The 20,783-nt window shown below is 52.4% G+C and overlaps 8 protein-coding genes across 8 annotated transcripts; 5 read left to right on the forward strand and 3 right to left on the reverse strand.

Annotated features, from left to right (window-relative positions):
* Positions 1-56: 56 nt before the first annotated feature.
* On the reverse strand, positions 57-1,334 carry pex19 (putative peroxisomal membrane protein receptor Pex19; the record flags this gene model as incomplete). Its single annotated transcript, XM_033572267.1, has 3 exons — positions 57-161; positions 235-1,043; positions 1,133-1,334. The coding sequence occupies 3 exons, from the start codon at positions 1,332-1,334 to the stop codon at positions 57-59; spliced, it is 1,116 nt and encodes a 371-aa protein (XP_033425582.1).
* A 1,849-nt stretch (positions 1,335-3,183) lies between these two features.
* Positions 3,184-4,677, forward strand: ATNIH1004_007649 (bZIP transcription factor; the record flags this gene model as incomplete). Its single annotated transcript, XM_033572268.1, has 4 exons — positions 3,184-3,351; positions 3,553-3,769; positions 3,824-4,324; positions 4,382-4,677. 4 exons carry the CDS (start codon positions 3,184-3,186, stop codon positions 4,675-4,677), a joined length of 1,182 nt encoding a protein of 393 aa, XP_033425583.1.
* Positions 4,678-5,391: 714 nt separating this feature from the next.
* On the reverse strand, positions 5,392-7,962 carry COG3 (Golgi transport complex subunit COG3; the record flags this gene model as incomplete). Its single annotated transcript, XM_033572269.1, has 4 exons — positions 5,392-6,195; positions 6,263-7,288; positions 7,343-7,682; positions 7,754-7,962. The coding sequence occupies 4 exons, from the start codon at positions 7,960-7,962 to the stop codon at positions 5,392-5,394; spliced, it is 2,379 nt and encodes a 792-aa protein (XP_033425584.1).
* Positions 7,963-8,252: 290 nt separating this feature from the next.
* ATNIH1004_007651 (RCC1 domain-containing protein) lies at positions 8,253-9,998 on the forward strand (the record flags this gene model as incomplete). The annotated part of the gene is made up of 1 exon (XM_033572270.1): positions 8,253-9,998. The coding sequence occupies one exon, from the start codon at positions 8,253-8,255 to the stop codon at positions 9,996-9,998; it is 1,746 nt and encodes a 581-aa protein (XP_033425585.1).
* A 237-nt stretch (positions 9,999-10,235) lies between these two features.
* On the forward strand, positions 10,236-12,284 carry nop9 (RNA-binding RNA processing protein NOP9; the record flags this gene model as incomplete). Its single annotated transcript, XM_033572271.1, has 1 exon — positions 10,236-12,284. The coding sequence occupies one exon, from the start codon at positions 10,236-10,238 to the stop codon at positions 12,282-12,284; it is 2,049 nt and encodes a 682-aa protein (XP_033425586.1).
* A 578-nt stretch (positions 12,285-12,862) lies between these two features.
* Positions 12,863-14,550, forward strand: ATNIH1004_007653 (pyridoxal phosphate-dependent decarboxylase family protein; the record flags this gene model as incomplete). Its single annotated transcript, XM_033572272.1, has 2 exons — positions 12,863-12,889; positions 12,967-14,550. 2 exons carry the CDS (start codon positions 12,863-12,865, stop codon positions 14,548-14,550), a joined length of 1,611 nt encoding a protein of 536 aa, XP_033425587.1.
* A 189-nt stretch (positions 14,551-14,739) lies between these two features.
* Positions 14,740-17,394, reverse strand: ATNIH1004_007654 (RINT-1 family protein; the record flags this gene model as incomplete). Its single annotated transcript, XM_033572273.1, has 5 exons — positions 14,740-16,329; positions 16,380-16,524; positions 16,580-16,885; positions 16,940-17,187; positions 17,245-17,394. The coding sequence occupies 5 exons, from the start codon at positions 17,392-17,394 to the stop codon at positions 14,740-14,742; spliced, it is 2,439 nt and encodes an 812-aa protein (XP_033425588.1).
* A 173-nt stretch (positions 17,395-17,567) lies between these two features.
* ATNIH1004_007655 (putative DNA ligase I) lies at positions 17,568-20,066 on the forward strand (the record flags this gene model as incomplete). The annotated part of the gene is made up of 1 exon (XM_033572274.1): positions 17,568-20,066. The coding sequence occupies one exon, from the start codon at positions 17,568-17,570 to the stop codon at positions 20,064-20,066; it is 2,499 nt and encodes an 832-aa protein (XP_033425589.1).
* Positions 20,067-20,783: the final 717 nt, after the last annotated feature.

Here is a 20,783-nt window from a genome sequence, read left to right on the forward strand (position 1 = left end):
TATATAGAATAATAAATCTAATATGCAGAACAGCTTCGACCGTAGCTAGCTACCTTCTATTGCTGGGGACAGTCCGGCATTCCCCCAGCGCCCGCGCCCTTCGGATCGTCCAACCAGGGATTAGACACGAGCTCATCCGGCGGGTTGCCTGCAGATTGCATCTGAATCATTTGTTAATTATGTCTCTTGACGGCACCGAATTGAATCGAATCGAATAAGAATCAGAGTACTCACCGCTTGCATCTTCTCCCAGACGTACTCTCTGCACTTGGGATCCCCATCTGTATAACCCGGTTCTTCGAATTTGGCCACGATCTCGCCCACAATCACGGCCTGGGTCTCGTACCGACTCATGTCCTCGTCGGAGACCTTCCCTTTGCCCTTGTTTTCAGCGATCCAGGGCCCAAACTTGGTATGGAGTTCCTTCATTGGCTCGTATAGCATCTCCTTGTTGGACAGCTGCTCCATCATGCCCATGAACATCTTGGTAAGATCTCCCTCGTCGCCGGCGCCCGCCGTCCCAGCCTCCACGGCTTTGAGCAATTGCGCCATCAGATCATCGGAGATATCGTCCTCCGATGCCGCGGCCGTCGCCTTATCACCGGATTCCTTCATCCGGTTGATCGTGCGTTGGATCGCATCGTTAAATGACTCCGGTGATGGCGCGCCTTTCTGTCCATCGTCCGCCACTGCTGCTGCCGGGACCCCCGCAGCACTTGACCCAGCGGCGCCAGCGCCAGCGTCCTCGGCCATCACGTCCGCAAGAAGCTGCTTGATAAAATCCCCCGGGGGAATGCCGCTTTCCTCTAGTTGTTTCGTGAAGGCGTCCGCGCCCTGCTCGATGGTGTCTCGAAACCCTTGGGGATCGGCAGCGCCGGATTCCGGCGCCGCTTGACCCATCATATTGGCCATGTCCTTTTCGAGTTGTCTCATGAACGCTTCTTCGTCGAAACCCTCGGCGGCGGCATCGCCAGTCATGGTTGGTGCGGGGACATCCTTGCTGGGCGCCGCTGGAGGGGCGGGTTTGAAGTTGTCGAGGACCTCTGACGATAATTAGTGGGGTGGATGGGAATACGAGGGGTAGGTTATACGTGTTAGATATCCAGGGGCGGGGTAAGGAAATTGGACTCACCGTCTAAATCGTCCAAATCGGAATCATCGTCATCCTCGTGAGTCGCAGCGGTTTGATTCGATGGCAGCGTCTGGGATTGATCCGGGGATAGGGAGGCCTGGTTCTCTGCCGCGTCGGTTGCCGTGGACGGGGAAATCGGTTTCCGTTCGGTAGAACCTGAATCCTCACGTTGGGGATCGACTGCGGGGGGCGACGAGGCCATGGTCAAGGAGTTGCACGATGCAGAGGATACAGCAGAGGAAGAAGGGAAAGGAGGAGTTGTTGGTGGTGGTGGGATGGGTCATGATGGTTTCTTGCATGTGAAGGGATTAATTCGCTTGGAATAACTCGTGGCAGCGGGATGAGTAAGCCGTGTGGGCGGGGAGCCGCGGCATCTAGTTGCAAGAGAGAACGAATAAGATGAAAAGTTATAAGAATTATAAGAGAAGATATTGATTCTACTCTTGCAAGTTTTGTATAACGATCCACATGAATGGGTTAGACCTGATGACAGAAACATACTGAGAGGAATAATCTCCTCCAGCATATACTCCGTAAAAGTGAAGTGACCGGAGATTCCCCAGTCAACACTTAGCGAACCGTCCGAAAGGCGCCTGTCGATCTCTTGGCCAAGCGTCGCCTTGATCAGACCATGTCAGATGATCGCACCGAGTGATCTGGCGACTCCGGAGAATCTCTCGGTTCAAGGTTGTTTAGGACTGAGTATATTGTGTAGTCTGAGACTGTCTGATACTATAGTGTGCACTGTACTCTGGCTGGAGAGATACTAGAGTATCCTGAATCTGAGTAGATTGGTGTTATATCCATATTCTGGAGTCGAGATACAGTCCTGCTACTCCGTACTAATTAAGGTAAACGGAAAACTCTGATGCCCAAGTGACTTTCGCAGCGGGCCTTCTCCGCGGACAAAGAGCGCGACGATTCGACGGCGGCGTCTCCAACAGCTAGGCAAGAGAATACTACGTCTCCTCCAACTCCCCGTCATGGTCTGAGACTGGACAGGAGCTTCCGACTGGCGTCTCTCCCCCTCTCACGGAGGACTTCGGTCTGTGTGCTCTCCACTCGGGGCTGCATGGAGTCAAATAGGCGACCCGGAGGGGTTTCATTCGTAACTAGTTACGGAGTAGGTACTTAGTAAGTAGGGTTTACCAGTATCCATACACCATACTTTTCTTTGATCAAGAATATATATACATATCTTATATTACATATAATATAAAAAGAGAAATAATAGAATGATAAATACATGATAATAGTAAAGAATAATACACTGTAAGTAATGTAAGTATGGAAATATGTAAGATCAAATAAAGGTGGATATCCCGCACCACAGCCAATCACTACCCGTCCCTCCTCCCACCCCCTCGTCTGGCTTCCCTAAATGGCATTAGTCCATATGGGAGAACCTTCCATGCCACGCTTGTCTCTCATCTTTTTTTTTTTTTTTTTTCTCCTCATGGATTTTCCCTTTAATAACAAACCGGTTCTTTTTAGTAAATAATTTTACCTCACATCTTCCCACCTTTCCCCCCCTTCTTCCTTTCCTTCCTGTCTGCGGGCTGGTTATCTCTTTATCCATCATCAGTTTTCTTTATGTCACGCCTTCTGCTGGCCCTCTTGCTAATCGCTCCCTCTGCTCGCACGTCCCTTCTCACCGCCTTGCCGCGCGTCTGCGTCTGAACGTGTTCGGGGAAATACTTCCTATTCTTTTTTATTTGATTTTATTTATTACTTTTTTTTTTTTTTTTTATTTCCTGGTGGCTCGCTTTGCCCTAAAAGGGTGTATATGGTGATCGTCATCAGGTTTGGTGTATATCTGGGGAAATTTGGATGTGATTGAGTTGATCTGGTCAAGAAACACATTCTCTCTCTCCTTTTTTTTTTTTATATTTTTTTTATACCTTTGTTCTCTCCACTGTTAAGGTGATTCAACCTACGTAAGGGGAGGGCAAGAAAAAAAAAAAAAAAGATACACGCACAAACCCCAGATTCGCCAGCTTCATAAAATCAATTCGCTCTATATCTCCGCCCCCATAATTCCAATGGTCTCTATGGTTGAAACATCCCATTCCCATCAAAATGACCTGGAGGTCGTGCCTAAACCCGAACCTCCGGTCGAGGGATCAATCAGTTCTGCCGTCTCGACGCCTGAAGCCGAAGGTGAGATACTGACGCAGGACGTCGCCCAGACACAGAAGCGAAAGGGAGGCCGGAAACCTGTACGTAAGAAAATCTTTTTTTTTTTTCCCGCGTGGTTTGTGAGCGACAAATCCGGGGCCCCGCCTTGTTTATCAGTGATCATCTACATCCTCTATCATTATCCTATTACTATTATCCTTCTGTCCTTATCTGATTCCTTTCATTATGCTCCATCCTTATCATCCTGGATCTCCCGTTCTCTTCTCATTAACCACCCCCAGATCTATGCCACCTCCGAGGAACGCAAACAGCGCAATCGCCAGGCCCAGGCGGCCTTTCGCGAACGTCGCACCGAATACATCCGCCAGCTCGAGTCCACCATCAAGCGCAATGAAGAAACCCTGCAGACCCTGCAGCAAAGCCATCGTACCGCCGCCGACGAATGTCTGATGCTGCGTTACAAGAATTCCCTCCTGGAACGCATCTTACTGGAGAAAGGTTCGTCCATCTGGTCTCGTCCCCTCGTCCTACCCATCCTAATCGTCCCGGTAGGTATCGATGTGCAAGCCGAACTGCGACTGAAAGCTGCCGGCCCTGCGGGGATCCCCGGTAAACTCAACCCGATGGCTGCGAAACCACCATCGCTGGAACGCGCCGCCATAAATCGAAATACCGCCCAGAGACATCCGACCGGGATCGCCCCCAAGGGAGAGCAGTTCGGCTTGTCGCAGAACCGGGAGGGTGCATATGGGATCCCGTCGCCGCAGTACCATGCTACCCCGTCGTCACATGTCTCGTCGCCCTCCCATGCCAAATCGCCCGGCTTTGGCTTCCAGGGCGCCATGTCACCCATCGGCGTCGACCAGCCCCCATCCCGGTCGCAGATGTTGTCCCATTCTCGCAGCATAAGCCAAGCCTCCCCCCCGTTAAGCGTCGGTCCGTCCGAGTCGGGCGATCCCAAGCCCGCAGTGCCGGGTACTTCAGGCCCCCGAGGTCCCCGTCTCCCATCGGCCTATTTTCCGTCTCCGTTCCAAAAGCATTATGACCAATTAGGTATGCACCCTTTTTTTATTTTATGATTGTATTCTCGGGCTGACTAAGGGTATACAGAACAGGAATATGACGCTCAAGCGGATCTGATCGACGAGGAACATGAGTCGTCCGTGGGCGCATCGCCATACATGCCTGGCTTCAACTCGGCGCAATCGGGCTCCCATGGGATCCCAGGGCCTTCGGGCATCGGCCATTTCAGTGCGCACGGGAACGAGGGATCCAACGGAGCGTACAACAACAATCAGATCTTGGGCAACTACGAACCGATGCTGGATGCCGATCCCTTTGGTCTCAGCGCCAGCATGCATTTCCAGACCCCGTTCAGTTACGAGCAAAATAATACGCGTCATTAGCCTTTACGTTTATCATACGAAAGCATCTCGAATTAGTCTTTTTTTTTCTTTATTATTTTTTATTTACACCGTGGAACCGGAAGACAAAAGTTCTCTCTATCGTTATACTATGGAGCATTTCACGGCGTTTGCGGTTGATACCATTTGATTTTCGGCACTGATTCGTGCGCAGCATGAAGAGAAGATGGTGTAAAACAAGGCAAGGAAAGGAACGGATAGGAGAAAAGCAAAGTGATACATTGAAAAGAAAGAAGAAAAAAAAAAAAAGTGAAGATTGAAGGATTAAAAAGAGCCAAAAAATAATACTATTATACATTTGATGTACATGATTGATATCTAGCATAATGCGGTATGATTCCATCGTCAGCCAGACTGCCGAGCAGTCAATTTGGAAGAACACTGGATTTGAACATATGAACGGTTCTGGAGGGGTATTTCTTTAGTTGGTTTTTATTCTGTTCTGTTCTATTTTTTATTTTTGCAACTGCTTGATGCATACGGGGATGATGACGGACCTGTCTTTCTGGTTTCGATTCTCATCTATACTAGGATCTTATTCTAAAGCATGAGTAATGGATCATGACTGAAGTTGCTATTCTCTCGTAGATAGACTGGTTTGAACTAGAGTTTCATATACATATAGCTACTACACCACGTACAATGAATCAATAAAATGAACCAGTGGATGCATGCATGCATGCATGATATGAATCATCAAGACCCCAAACTCTCCGACCGACTCAAACTCAGACTTCGACTGGCGAGTTCATCATCGGGCATAGCGATACCCACACGGAAGACACCCTCGCACCACTCGGAGAACGTATCGACATCCCAGACGGCGTCTTCGTGGCCCTTACCCTTCCTCGTGCTTCCGGGGTGACGGCCCTTACTCTTCTCAGCGGCAACGTACTGGTCGAAGAAATCCTCGTAAATCTGGATCACGCGGTCCTGAACGGCGCCTACCAGAGTCTCTTTCATACGGGAGTCGTGAAGGTAATCTGCAAGGATCTTGCGCAGACGAGGTACCTCAGACTCGAGGAGACGGCAGGTGGGGAGGATGAGTTCGCCGCGGTGCAGATTGCGGTTGCGGGTGTCGATGAATTGGGATTGGGCGGGGAGGGAGGCGGTCATTGTGGTGGCGAAGCTGTTGATGAAGTCGTTGATGACGGTGCGGAGACGGCCATCGAGCTCGACTTTGGCGTCTAGCATGTTCTCCACCACGCGCGGGAGGAGCCCGTGGCCGACGAGTCGTATCAGATTGCGCGGGTTGAAGAGTCCCCCGCGTTCGCGAAGCTCCCAAAAGGTGTTTGTCATGCCGGAGAAGTCGAAGGAGACTTCGGGAGTCACATATTCGATGTCGAACGCGACGATCTGTTGCTTGAGGATGAGTAGGTGGCTCATCAGGAATAGTTGTCCGTCCATGGCGGATTTGCTGCTGATCAGGGAGCTTGCGTGCTGAAGGGAGGCAATGGTCTGGTGCACGATTTGGTGTGCGAGATCGTCGAAGACAGTGGACTGGAGGTGATTCTGATTAGCTTCAACCGATCTGAAACCATGGCAGGGGATACGTTAGTGTACATACATTAACCAGGCGATAGATCCGACTTAGCAGCCATATGGCTTTCCGCAGAGTGGGATACCAACCGCTCAGCGCGGTTTGGGACTCCAAGTCCCACTTGGAATCTTGATCCGGCGGCGAGTCCGTGTCATCCTCTGCTTGGTTTGCCGAGCTAGACAGGCTGACCAGTGTATCGACCGGTGCAACCTTCCGCCCAGAGATCTGTCCCTCAGTCACGGATATGGAAACGGGCCGGTTGCGTGCTGGATAGTCCAGGTCTTCTGGACGGGGTTTGTACCGTTCGATTTCATCGCGGAGGAAGGCCTGTGCGCGGAAAACGAGACGGGTTTGGACATCTTCCAGCGCGGGCTGAATCAGGGAGGAGAAATCCAGCTGGTTGGCGTCCGTGTGCTCGGTCTCTTCGTCCTGGTCTAGTAGATAGCGCGTCTGGAGCAGAGTGCAAAGTTGGCAGAGCCTGACGATCTTGTCCTCGTGTATGATCTTAGGTCTGAGGCGATCATAGAGAGGCTCGCAGATCGTTTCTAGAAAGTCGTATAGACCCCCTTGCCCGTGGAACCACTCTCCCCAAAGATCGAACTCGTCCAAACATACTCCACGCACGTAGCTGATGCTTCCGCGAGCGAACGCGACGAGATCCTTTGAAGTGCTAGGGGCCAGCGCAATATCGTTGAGGTTCTTGTGCACCAAGGGTACAATTAGCTTCCCGCGTGTGGCTGCGTAGTTTGCGTGCAGTTCATTGAGGAGACTTTGGTATTCGGCTTCTGCCCCTTGGTCTGGGTCCAACGGAGGGACGGCTCTTTTTTGAATCTCGAGACCAATCTGTTTCAGTTCCGGCGCGCCAACTCGAAATTTGGCATAAAGCAGGGCGGACATCGTGGTGTCGTTGAGTTGTTTGTCCGCAATCTTCTTCGAGGCGCTTACGTACACGTCTCGCAGAGCTGAGACGAAATGTCCTCGGATAAGAGTAAGAGCACGGGTCATCAGCAGTCTGTACCTGGAACGGTAAACACTGGCCTCCTTCTGATCGGGCTGCGAATAAGCAAGTTAGCAAGATGGATGATGCTCCCCCGGAAAAATACCAACATGCGTCTCCATGTAGTCCAAGCATTCGTCAAGCCGTCTGAGCATATCGGAGAAGTCCTTCCCGCGAACAGTATTCCCAGCACCGGGAGCATTTAGCCGTCTCGAAGCTGGGTCTAAGAACTCATAGTACTGGAGATTCTCTTGAATATTCGATGCCAATTCCGAATCCCGTTTCTGAGCAGAAAGGAGCCCTTCGCACTGTTTCTGGAACTGGGAGGTTTGCAGCTCGACCGCCTGGAAGTCTTGGGACAGGCTGCTCAACAGGTTCAGGGTAGATGAGGTATCCGATAAGAGCGAGTCCAGATGAGATTTCGACATCTGGAGTTCATGGAGACAGGCTCTAATTGCCCACCATGGTCAGCCTCTCTTCACGATGCTTCATCCGCCCGGCAATGATTTCGCGATGCTTACTGGTATTCATCATAGCTGGTCTCCAGCAAACTATCCTCCACTTCATTATACCACTCAATGAAATCCAGCTCATTGTGAATATCCGTCAACGCGTCTAGGTCCTCCGGCACTGTCTCTACCTCCTGGGCTTCCTTGGCCTGGAGTGCTTGAGGCGGGTGAGACGGGGCTGTCTGCCGACGAGATCGCCGTCCTGTAGCCTGTTGGCGCATGGTGAGGAAGAACCGTATGTGCTGGACCGTATGCCCTAGTCTCAAAAGGAGAGAAGCCGGAGTTTGCCCATCAGCAACCTTATACCGACAGCAAGCATGGCAAGTCTCCAATCAAATCGTGGCCGATCCAATGCGGTATTCTGCCGTCGTCCTCCGCCTCCGCTACTGACGCAACCGCAAGCTTCTTCCGCGGTTGAATGGGAAAGCTATTGGAGGACGTCTAAACCCCACGACTTTTGACTCTAAATAACAGGATGCGCTTTGGATGAGAAACGACGTCTGAGGGCACTATGTGGACAGCTCGTTCGCGACAACCGATGGCGAATATCGCCGCCATTTCACGTTGCTTTCCCCGATGTGGCCGATCGGCCATTCGTGGGCAGAGAAGATATGCTGGCAATGGCCCAAGCACGAGGGGACAGGCTACTTCTTCATCGCGTTGGTTTTGGAACTCATTGGGTCTTGCTGGAACGGGTACAGCTGCGTTTCTCGCCTATTCGTATATAACGAGCCAAGGAAGTCAAGTAGAGGGCCCAATCGAACCCAAGAGCGAGACTCTTTCGAAGTTTTCCGGTGATCTAGGTTCCGAGTTTGCCCAAAAGAAGAGGAGTGTGATGAGTCCAGGAGTCTATGTATGGGGAACAAATGCCTATCGTGTTGTGGACCCGGACTCGAAGGAGACTGTGATCAAAACGCCTCGAAGGATCTCCTACTTCGACGACCAGGTGCTGAGGGATTTGAAGATAGGAGACAAGTCTGGCGCCGCAATTACCGAGAATGGCGACCTGGTTCAATGGGGTCAAGGCTATTCCGAAACCGACTTTCGGCCTACAAAGACTCTAACCGGGAAGAACTTGACCTCGCTGTGCATGTCCAACGATCGGATCCTTGCTTTGTCCTCCGATGGAAACGTTTACTCGCTGCCAATTGCGAAGGACGACCAAGCGTCTGGACGGAAACCCAAAGAAAGTTCCTGGATCCCCTTCTGGTCTGGGACCGCTGGTGTAAGCTATCGGAGCCTCCAGCCGAGCCTGAAACTGGGTGAAAGGATCACCACCATTAGTGGTGGGCTGGAGCATGCACTTCTCCTGACCAATTATGGTCGGGTCTTCTCGGTGGCTTCTTCCACCGAGAGCTACCCTTCTCACGGGCAACTTGGTGTGCCAGACTTGACATGGGCCACGCGCCCTAAGGGGCCCGTGGACACCTGCCATGAGGTCACGGCCCTCAAGGGGTCTAAAATCACCCAGATCGCTACGGGAGATTACCATTCACTAGCCCTCGCCAAAGACGGGAGCCTGTTTGCGTTTGGAGACAACTCCTTTGGGCAACTGGGAGTGCAGTTCGACCCTTCGTTGCCGTTTAGCAACACTCCTGTGCTGTTGTCTCTTGAAAAGTTGTATCGGGGCAAGATCTGGCTCCCTAAGGTGACGGGCATTGCTGCTGGAGGAGCCAACAGCTTCTTCACGGTCGATGCGAAGCGGATCGTCGGCCCCGGAGAGAACCCATCTGCGATCCGCGACCTGGACCGGATTACGGCTGACATCTGGACCTGTGGACGAGGGATCTGGGGTGCCCTGGGGAATGGAAAGTGGTCCCATCTGCAGGACGAGCCCACCAAGGTGAAAGGGTTGAGTGGTCTGTTTGAGTATGACGAACATGCGAAGACCCTCTCCCCTATCCGGTTACACGAGATCTCCGTTGGCACGACGCATGTGTCGGCGGTGATGGACAATAAAACTCATGTGCAGGCATCACCCACGACATCGTTGGACAGCCGCGACGATTGGGGTTTTGATGCGCTCTGGTGGGGAGGGAACGAACACTATCAACTCGGTACGGGCAGGAGAAGTAACCTGTGCAAACCAACTTATATCAGTGCGCCCCTCGAGACTGGCGGAGACGACAAGAAGGAGGAAGAGGCACGACTCCAGATCATGCCTCGTCACAAGGGCAAAGTTGGCTCGCGTACCGTGAGCATGGAGCAGCATGTGGAGTGTGGACGACATATCTCTGCTATTTATTCATCTGTATAATTAGTTCCAAGACTGGATTGTATTATGGCCTAAAATGAAACACGATAACTATAACTACAAAATATAGTTAAATAACTAAATGATATTGTTACGTCATTGTGAGCGAATGCAAACGGAGCAAACACTTCGCCGCGGAAGTGACGCTCGGACATTTTATCCCGAAAATTTCCAGCGACGGACGACCAAACGATCAAACGACAATTCCCCTGCCAATTCCTCGTCGGACGAGATTGTACGATGCCTCGCGAAAATAAGAAGAGAGGCCGTCGAGCCGCCGAAAAAGCTGAAAAGGATGCAGCCAAGCGAAAGCGCGACGAAGCGCCCGAAGACTCGACGCCCAAGCGATTGAAGCCTACGACGGATGAGATGGAGGCGCCATTGAACGATTTCGGTCATGGAGTGGACTACATCCGCCTGGACGAGCCTCAGGAGGAAGGGGCACCGTCGAACGACATGCCCTTTTACGGTCTCCTCGACAGCGACGAGCAAGAGTACTTCTCGCGAGCGAACGAGATGTTGGAACTGAACCAGTTCCAGGACCAGGAGGAACGACGACTATTCATCGATAGTGTCTACCGGGAGGCTCGTGGGAAAGAATTGAAGATTGCCTGCAGTCAGTCTTGCTCGCGACTCATGGAGAAACTCATATCGATGTCGGATATTCGCCAAATCCGGCAACTGTTCAGCAAGTTCCTCGGCCATTTCCTACATCTGGTGCAGCACCGGTTCGCCAGCCATTGCTGCGAGACACTCTTCATCAATGCAGCACCGGGGGTGACGCAGAAGACGCAGAAGACGCCGAAAACGAAGGAGAGTCGGGCGGATGCAGGCGAGGAGGGGGATGAACCTGAACCCGAGCTGTCGCTGGCGGAGATGTTCATGCAGGTCGTCGAGGAGCTGGAGGGAAACTGGGGATTCCTTCTGACGGAACGGTTTGCCTCGCATACGATCCGGGTGCTTCTCCTGGTCCTTGCGGGGGAGCCTGTGGATCTGTCGTCGAATGAGTCGGTGGTCGCGAGCCGCAAGAAGGAAAGACTGGGCACTGTGACCACCGAGGCTACAGCAGACGGGGAATCGACCACGCAGAAACGGGGCGTGCCGGAGTATTTCGAGACTGCGGTGAAGAAGATCATGAACGACATGGTGTCGGTGCTGGATGATACCTATCTACGGGCGTTGGCCACCCATCCCGTTGGGAACCCCGTTCTGCAGGTACTGGTTTCATTGGAGCTGTCGCATTTTGGCAAATCGAGTGCGAAGGACCCCAATTCCATCACGAGAAGACTGGTTTCCGACGACACTTTCGAAGAGGGCTCCGCAAGCGCCACTTTTGTGCGCGGGTTGCTCTACGACCCGGTAGGATCTCGCCTGCTGGAAACCATGGTGCGCTACATGCCGGGCAAACTCTTCAAGAGCCTCTACAAGAACTTTATGCGCGACCAGATCGGCTCATTCGCACGCAATCAAACGGCCGGATACGTGGTTCTTCGATTACTCGAACGACTCGGCAAGGACGACCTTCAGGCCGCCATGGAGCAGATTCTGCCACAGATCCCCAATCTCCTCGAACGGTCCCGGACGGTTGTCCCACGAGTCTTGATTGAGCGATGCGTAGTCCGTGGAGTCAACACGGCGCCCCTCGCTCGATCGCTGGAGGCTGCCTGCGTTCGCGACCCCGCTACACGACTCGAGCAGATACTCCGCCTCGACAGCATCCCCAAGGAATCAGAGCCGTCATCGAAGGAGTCGGGCTCTACCCCAGCAGAGAAACTGCATGGGTCGCTGTTGGCACAAGCGATGCTGGCGGCCCCAGGGCCTCTAAGCGCCTTAATCTATGCGAGTCTACTAGCCCAGTCGACCGAGACGCTTCTACAGCTCGCGAAGGACCCGACGGCCTCGCGGGTGCTTCAGCAGGCACTGACCCTGCCGACCTCGACGCGCCAATTCCGGCGACAATTCACCACCCGATTCACCGGTCATCTGAAGGATCTGGCGCTGGACAGCAGCGGGTCGCGTGTCGTAGATGCGCTGTGGACGGCGACGCAGGATCTCTTTTTCGTCAAGGAGCGCATGGCGCAGGAGCTGTCGCAGCATGAACTGGCGCTCCGAGATTCGTTTGTCGGCCGGGCTGTCTGGAGGAACTGGTCGATGGATCTCTACAAACGACGACGAGGAGAATGGGCTGCCAAAGCCAAAGAAAGCGATCGCCAGGGACCGTCCAAGCTCGAACAGGCGCGGGCCAAGTTTGCGGCGGAGGAGGATGCGAAGGATAAAACGAGTAAATAGATAGATTTGATAAATCTATGAATATCTTATTAAGTTTCTGTAAATTTGTCGAAGAATATCGGTCAGAGTCCTCAATGAGGTGGGTGTTCGATTTGACCCCGAACACCCCGGAGCGCTTCCACGTCTTTTCCACCTCCTGGCAGCTATCCAAGACGTCACCGAAAGGCTTCAAGCCATGAAAGCAGCAGTTTGGATGGTTACACAATGCTCGACTAGGAAGGGGATAGAAATCGACAGGTGAAAGCCGAAATTTTTCAAGATGAAGGTATAAATATGGACCAATTTCTCGCCTAGATAGCTTGTAATTCTGATCATCCATTGAATCATTCAATATTCAACTGAGCAGTTGAATATCGTCATAAATAGCTTCATTTCTTTTCTCATTTCCTGCTTCATATTTTTTTATAGTCTGTATTGATCGAATGATGTCAGATCTCGCCATCGATGCTCCACCAAACGGATCGGGCGGGTCCACTGTTGAATGGATTTTTGATCCCTCAATCTTTCTGATTATAGTACTGTAGCAATTGGGCATTATTGAAAGAATCTATATAGACCGATCTGTACAGAAAGAGAAGATGGCACGTGCCGAGGAAGTGCGCAGTGTAAGTAAAAGAAAAGTCTCTCCTATCAATCGAGAAAATCCTCTCCTGCAGTCATCCTCTAATCCCGGACTCTTTAGCTTCTGCATGCAGTCCAAGATCTCCTCATCCCCTTCATCCGATCGGCCGATGGTGACTCGCTGAAAAACGGCGTCAATGGCAATTCCCACCAACCACGCCCCTCGAAGACTTCCTTGGTCGATTCCAAGAAACCCGACGAGCTCCAGCGCATTCTACAACTGCAGGTCCCTGACCAGGGCGCCGGACAGGAGGGCTTGATCGAGGTCTTGCAGAAGGTCCTACGCTACTCCGTCAATACCTGGCACCAGGGCTTTCTTGATAAACTCTATGCCTCGACCAATGCACCCGGGGTGGCCTCGGAGCTGATCCTGGCGGCCCTCAACACCAACGTCCATGTCTACCAGGTATCGCCGGCCCTGACGGTGATCGAGAAGTATACGGGACAGCAGCTGGTGACTCTCTTTGGACTCACGGGCCCTCGAGCTGGAGGCATCTCCGTCCAGGGGGGTTCAGCGTCCAACACGACCTCTATTGTCATCGCGCGCAATAACCTTTTCCCCAGCACCAAAGACGATGGTAACGGCGACCACCGATTCGTGCTCTTCACCAGCGCCCACGGCCACTACAGCATCGAGAAAGCCGCCCAGATGCTGGGCCTCGGAAGTCGATCGGTCTGGTCGGTACCCGTCGACGCCCAGGGACGGATGAAACCAGACGAGCTGGACAAGCTGGTACAGAAGGCATTGAGGGAGAACCGCACCCCGTTCTACGTCAACGCCACGGCCGGGTCGACCGTCATGGGATCCTTCGATCCGTTTGAGGAAATCGCCGCCATCTGCCGACGGTACAACCTCTGGTTCCACGTCGACGGCTCCTGGGGCGGCTCGTTCGTCTTCTCGCAGCGTCAACGACAGAAACTCGCCGGTGTCGAACAAGCCGATAGCATCGCTATCAATCCGCACAAGATGCTCGGTGTCCCCGTCACCTGTTCCTTCCTACTAGCCGCTGACCTGCGTCGATTCCATCGCGCCAATACCCTCCCCGCCGGATACCTCTTTCACAACGACGACGATGACGACGAGGATGATGCGTCATCGGACGGACCGGACTCCGAACTGGCCGTAGATTCACCCGAGGTCTGGGACCTAGCGGACCTGACGCTGCAGTGCGGACGACGCGCAGACTCCCTAAAGCTCTTCCTGGGCTGGACCTATTATGGCACGATGGGATACGCGACGCAGATCGACGCGGCCTGCGACATTGCCGCGCATCTGGCCACCCTGGTAGCAGAACATCCCGACTTCATCTTGGTCAGCGAGAACCCGCCCCCGTGTCTCCAGGTATGTTTTTACTACGCACCGGGGGGACAACTCCTGCGTCCGCGGGGCACCGTGACAAACGAGTCCGACCGAGCCAAGACCAACAGCAGGGTCACGGAACAGGTGACACACGCGATCGTGGATCGGGGATTCATGGTGGATTTTGCACCGCCCACGGGAGACGAGGAGACCCGGGGGGATGGGAAGTTCTTTCGCTGTGTTGTGAATGTGCAGACTACTAGGGAGACGGTCGAGGATTTGCTGCGTGCTATTGAAGACGTCGGCCCGGCTATTGTCGATCGACTCCGTCATGGCTCGAAATGATAAAGAGAGGGGTTGTAGCCCTGGTCTATCATTGACTGTGAATTTGGATTATAACGATGGACTCTGTGTAGGTATGGAAGAAAAGTCCAGTGTTAATTATAGAGTATACATGTATTGAAATGATATCAACGAATATAAAGGCCTGGAATAATTCAACTCAAATCATTTATAACCTCGTAAGTCATCAGTTCAACTCCCTATCTCAACGCGTCTCTCCAGTACACTTCGGGCTTCTGCTTCTGTCAGTGATTCAACCCCCAGCTTCGTCAGAACGTCCCGGGCGCTTTCATTATCTTTAAAGAGCCTCTTTTCGACCCCCCACAGATCGGGCCGAGGCGTTGCTGAACTGTCTCCCGCCGTCAATCCGAGAAGGAGAAGACCCTCGCTCAGTTTCTGCAGGACCTTCGCAGATCCGCCGGTCGGGGTGGCCGGCCCCATAGCAGCATCAACAACGCTGCAGAGATGATCGACGTCGCTTACGAGCTGCGCTGCTCCGGCCGCCGAGAACGTGTTGCGCATGAGAATGTTGCCCCAGAGATACGTTTGGATGGACAGGAGCACCTGCCGCATGATACGGCGAAGCGGTGCAATGCCCAAGGAGCGAGATAGGAATGAGATCTCGGCCGACAACGTCCGCATGACCGGAGTGAGGTGGGCGGTTGGAGGAAGAGGGCCGGTCGATGACATCGAGGGTGCTAGGATGGTGGTCCAGGTTGACACGCGGGAGTATGGTTTCAGGGCTGACCGCGTGTTGGAGGTGAGGGTCGACGTAATGATGGACTCGGAGCGGAGTCGTAGACGACGGTATGCGGAGGCAGTCTCATCGAACAGCGCGCCGTCTGTAGGGCCGCCCTTGGCCCCATCTTCGTAACCATTGGTGACGGCCTGCGAGGTCCTCGATGCGACGTCTGCAACGGACATCGAGCCAGCGACGTTCTTGCCCCCGTCCCGGTTCTGCCGGACTCGCTCTTGGAGCTCCGACCAGAGCTCGACGAAGAACACTTCGTTGCCCCAGTCTTCCATCTTCTTTTCGAGGTACTCAGCGCTTCCGAACACTCGGCAAAGTCGCTCTAACCCCGCAACTCCTTCAACCGCTTGTCCGTCAGTACCTTGCACGGTGCGACCAATGGTCGAAGTCATGGCGAGATAGGCCTCCAGTGCCGAGTGCAAACGTTCGTGGAATTGATCGAAAATCGTGATCTGAATGTCGATGAGAAAGCGGAGCTTCTGGCTAAACGACGACAGTGGCTGGTAACGCTCCGTGATTGTTTCCAGAAGATCATTCACGCGAATGGCAGCTTTCGTGGGTTTGGTTGCGGAGAGTTCGACACCATCGTAGTCGATATGGCCACTGTCCGGTGCTTCGACAATCTCCTTATACCGAGCTAGTGCAAAATCCTTCTCGACTTGAAGCCAGCGGTCAAACCAGCCTTCCTTTGTAAGAATGTCCCAGGTAATTCCCTTCCAGCTCTCATCGGTGTAAGGATCCGGCAGATAATTCCAGCTCTCGCGAATTTCGTTGTCGAAATTCATGAGTTCATGGACAAAGTGGCTCAACAGTTGCGGGTGTTCTGAAATCTGAGGAAGGGATGTCATTATTTTCTGCCTTAGCATTGGCAAGAGCGCCGTGATGTAGGCGTGCGAGGCATCGTGAAAATTCCACTCCAGATCGGACCCGACAGCCTGTGCTTTTTCATCAAAGATAGGTTGTAGGAAGGAAGTAAAGAAGCCCCCGAAGTTGTTGATTAAATCCAATATGTGAGATAGGAAGTACTCCGGCTGTGTCCTTGTTAGAATCGCCCACGGTATCGGTCATCGAGAACGCATACCTTGTCGAGTCGATTGGTTGGCTTGTCGCCACTAAAGTGGTATTTAAAGCGAAGTTCCAGAGGACGAACCATTGCCTCTAAAGGAAGCAAGATAGACGGTTCAGCATTCGGTCGGCTTGGAACAGTGCCACGACCCTTCAATTCCCTAGGACGAACGGTTAGGAACGGCAATAAGGGGAGAGAAAGTGAAAAAAGCGTACGGGATCTGCAGGTCAAGGAGCAATTCCACATTTTCTTTCCACTGTATCTGGAGACTCTCCGGAAAGTTCAGATCCTTCGATGGCCACTTCACCTGTTCCAGCGTTTCCTGAAGCCACCTGGTAAAGTCGCTTTTCATCTGTTCCCTCAGCACCGATGTCAATTTTCCTACGTAGTCAACCAGATGGGGAGCGGCGCCTTCAGCGGCAGGTTGGGCCTCGACCAATGAGTGAACAATATTCCGGAGCCGCGAGTAGGGCCTGATGGCCAACTGAGGTGTGGACTGCATGTTCTTCAGAGCCTCCTTGCTGCATGGTTTCTTAGAGACGCGGTTCTAATCCGTGGAGATGTATATAGAATACCTCAGTTCCTCTGCTTCCTTGAGCAACGATACGTAACCCCTTGAGATCTCAAGTCTCTGTAACTTCTCTATTCCCGCTTCAAACCGCTTGGCAGCCTCATCGCTGGCATCCGACTTGGTAATGGCCTTCAAGCGACTGTCAATGTCCGCCTGCTGTTCCTGAAACGCCGCGGCTCGTTTTCGAGTGGCTTCGGCATAGTCGTACGATGACTTAGTGGCATTCGATAGAACTTCCTGAGCTTCAGCTAGCTATAGAACGTGTGTTAGCTGGGGATCGCTGCGAAAACTATGAGGGGCAATTGGTACCTGCTTCCGCTGCAGCTCATGCTGGGCACGGAGGCTCGATAACAACGAATCGAGACTCTCAAAATCCGCAGAAACCTGAATTTTGTCATTCAGGTAATCCTCGACTCTGGTTCTCTCATGCGGAGACAGTGCAGACGTCGGCGAGGCCATGGCAAAGATGGTGGGAGAAGCGTAAGTTGCAAGGTGTTGTTGCCGTCACCGCCTCAGGCGACAAATAAATCACCCCGCCGCCGCCGTTGCGCTTCCTCCGACACAGCACCATGGAGCATCCAGTGGAGATGGACCCCTCGGGCACCAGTTATTTCTATCAATGATACCCGGCGATGTCGACCCCTACAAAAAAGCGTAAGAGGGATGTATCGGAGTCCTCCGGACCACGCAATAGGAGCATCGCGTCATTCTTCCAGAACCAAACGGCCGCAGAGAAGTCGTTGGGACATACTGAACAGACACTGTCTGATGAAGCTCTTGCTCGTAGGCTTCAGGCAGAGTGGAATCGGGAAGAGGATGCAAACTCGGCCTTCAATGCCGGTGCTGCAAATAATAATTCACCTACGTCCGCGCCTCCCATCCCCGACGACGATGACTCGCGACCAGCTATAAAGGAACCAACGAAAAAAACGCTTTCATTACAATCTTCTGTCGGTACAGAAGACACAGTATCCCTCGCTGTCCCTCTGGACCAGAGCTCCCTGACGTTCGACTCACGGAAATACGGAGACGAGTTGAGATCGCATTGGGCTACGAGTGGAGGCGACGCCTCGTATGCCCTCTTAACCCGGGCTTTTGTCCTTGCAAATGCGACGACGAGTCGCATTCGCATCGTGGATACCTTTGTCAACTTTCTCCGAGTTCTCATCGAAGGGGACCCTTCCAGCATCCTTCCCGCGGTCTGGCTAGCAACCAACTCCATCTCTCCACCGTACGATGAGCTAGAACTGGGACTTGGCGGGTCTTCAATCTCGAAAGCACTGAAGAAGATCTACGGACTTAATAGCCAGGGGCTAAAAACACTGTATGACAAGCATGGAGATGCCGGCGACGTGGCGTTCGAAGCGAAGAAAAAGCAGAGCTTCACATTAGTCAAGCCTAAGCCTCTCAAAATCAAGGGCGTATATCAGTCACTCATCAAGATTGCTACCAGCAAAGGCAGTGGCAGCCAGGAAATAAAACAGAGGATTGTGGAGAAATTACTGCAGGACGCCCGTGGTGCGGAAGAGAGCCGGTATATCGTCAGGACCCTGGTCCAGAATCTTCGCATCGGAGCCGTGAAGACCACGATGCTCATTGCTCTGGCTCGTGCGTTTCTGTACTCCAAGCCGGACCACGCTAAATTCTCCGTGCACTCTCGGCAGGAGTTAGCCAGTCTCAAGAAGGAGGATCTTGCCGAGATCTACAGCAACGCGGAAGAAATTGTCAAGGCTTCCTACGCCCGGCATCCAAGCTACAACGATCTGGTCCCTTGTCTGCTCGAGATCGGCATAACTGAAGAGCTTCTCCTGCGATGTGGCCTACAACTTCATGTGCCATTACGGCCGATGCTGGGTAGCATCACACGAGACCTGCCAGATATGCTGACCAAGTTGCAGGGGCGAGATTTCAGCTGCGAATTCAAATACGATGGGCAGCGCGCCCAGGTGCATTGCGATCCAAGGGGCAATGTGACAATATTCTCTCGGCACCTGGAAAACATGACGGAGAAATACCCGGATCTCGTCTCCTTGGTTCCCCAGATCCGAGGCGAAGGCGTGTCCAGCTTCATTCTCGAAGGGGAGGTCGTTGCGGTGGACCAAGAAACTGGCGAATTGCAAGCCTTCCAGACGCTTACCAATCGAGCGAAGAAGAATGTTGACATCGGGGCTATCAAAGTGAGCGTGTGTCTGTTCTCCTTCGACCTGATGTACCTAAATGGCGAGCCACTCCTGGACCGGTCATTCCGCGAGCGCAGAGAGCTTCTCCGGGGCCTCTTCGTGGAAACTCCCAACCGGTTTATGTGGGTGAAAAGCCTAGACGCCACCTCGGGTGATTCCGATATGGTCCTCGACTTTTTCAAAAACGCCACGGATTCCAAATGCGAGGGGATAATGGTCAAAGTTCTAGACAACGAGCCGACGGCCTCCACTTCTGCCGTGAAAACCAACTACTCTACTACCAAAACTGACGCTTCACAACCGCCACAACCACTACCATCATCCGCACCGAACGGTCAATCCGACCCAAAACCCAAGGGTAACCGACGCAAAGCCCTACTCTCAACATACGAACCAGACAAAAGACTCGAATCCTGGCTCAAAGTCAAAAAGGACTACAACGCCTCATCAGAAACACTAGACCTAATCCCCATCGCGGGCTGGCACGGACAGGGTCGAAAATCCAAATGGTGGTCCCCGATTCTTCTCGCCGTGCGCAACCCGGAAACCGGCTCGTTGGAAGCCGTCACCAAATGCATGTCCGGCTTCACGGATAAATTCTACCAGGCCAACAAAGACAAGTACGTCGAAGGTAGTCCCAACGTTATCTCCCGGCCCAGTTACGTTGAGTACGCCGCTGGCGAACCGGACGTCTGGTTCGAGCCGCAGGAGGTTTGGGAGATGGCTTTTGCGGATATCACTCTTAGCCCGACCTATCCTGCTGCTATCGGCTTGGTTAGCAATGTCCGAGGTCTCAGTCTGAGGTTTCCTAGGTTTCTGAAGGTCCGAGAGGATAAGTCGCTCGATGAGGCTACCACGTCTGATGAATTGGCTCTTCTTTGGAGAAAACAATCTGAGCATAGACGTCTGGAAACAGAATTAGAAATGCCCGAGACGGAGTTGGGATGCTAGGAATGACAGGAATTCTGTTGGTTTATAATTAGTTGGTTGTTCCTAGACGTACTTCGTACCAGGTAAGGTACTAGTATATAATATTTGTTTATTGCAACTAATGACATCATGATGAAATGATACATCTAATCTCGATATTTATTCTCCGAGTCACCATAGTTACCTATGTAATTCGTACCGGCCGATTAGAACCACCTCCGTACTAAGCTTGGCTTAGTTAAGATTATAATTATGACAGCACAGTACATAGTCTAGTATGCAAGTGTCAATTCCCATTCTATGCTCCAATACAGTTGCTGCCATACAATAAAAATGGAAGTTACATCTGCTACCGAGGATTATATAGGTAATCGCTCACGTGCGACCCACTAGTTTAATGAACTCTAAACCATTCTAGGAATAGTGCGAACGCGAAATGGACACGGAGTTGTTTGACGCGTCATGAAGAAACGCGTGTTGTTTTCCCTCTTCATTTTCTTTTTTTTTTTTTGCCTTCCCATCCCACCTTGGGCAAAATTGCACGATCAAGGACCAGCCACCTATGAAATACTTTCTATGACGCAATATTTGTGATACATCGTAGATCATAGCTATTATGTTCATAAATATTGACATTCATATGTATATACAATAGATAAACATAGTGACAATCCCATCCCCCGTAATCAAGCTGGGATGGAGAGAACTTGCTCCTCAAAACATTCACACCATAGACAA

The sequence above is a fragment of the Aspergillus tanneri genome, assembly GCF_003426965.1.
Source record: "Aspergillus tanneri strain NIH1004 chromosome Unknown AapTan_7_pilon_pilon_pilon, whole genome shotgun sequence".
NCBI lineage: Eukaryota > Fungi > Ascomycota > Eurotiomycetes > Eurotiales > Aspergillaceae > Aspergillus > Aspergillus tanneri.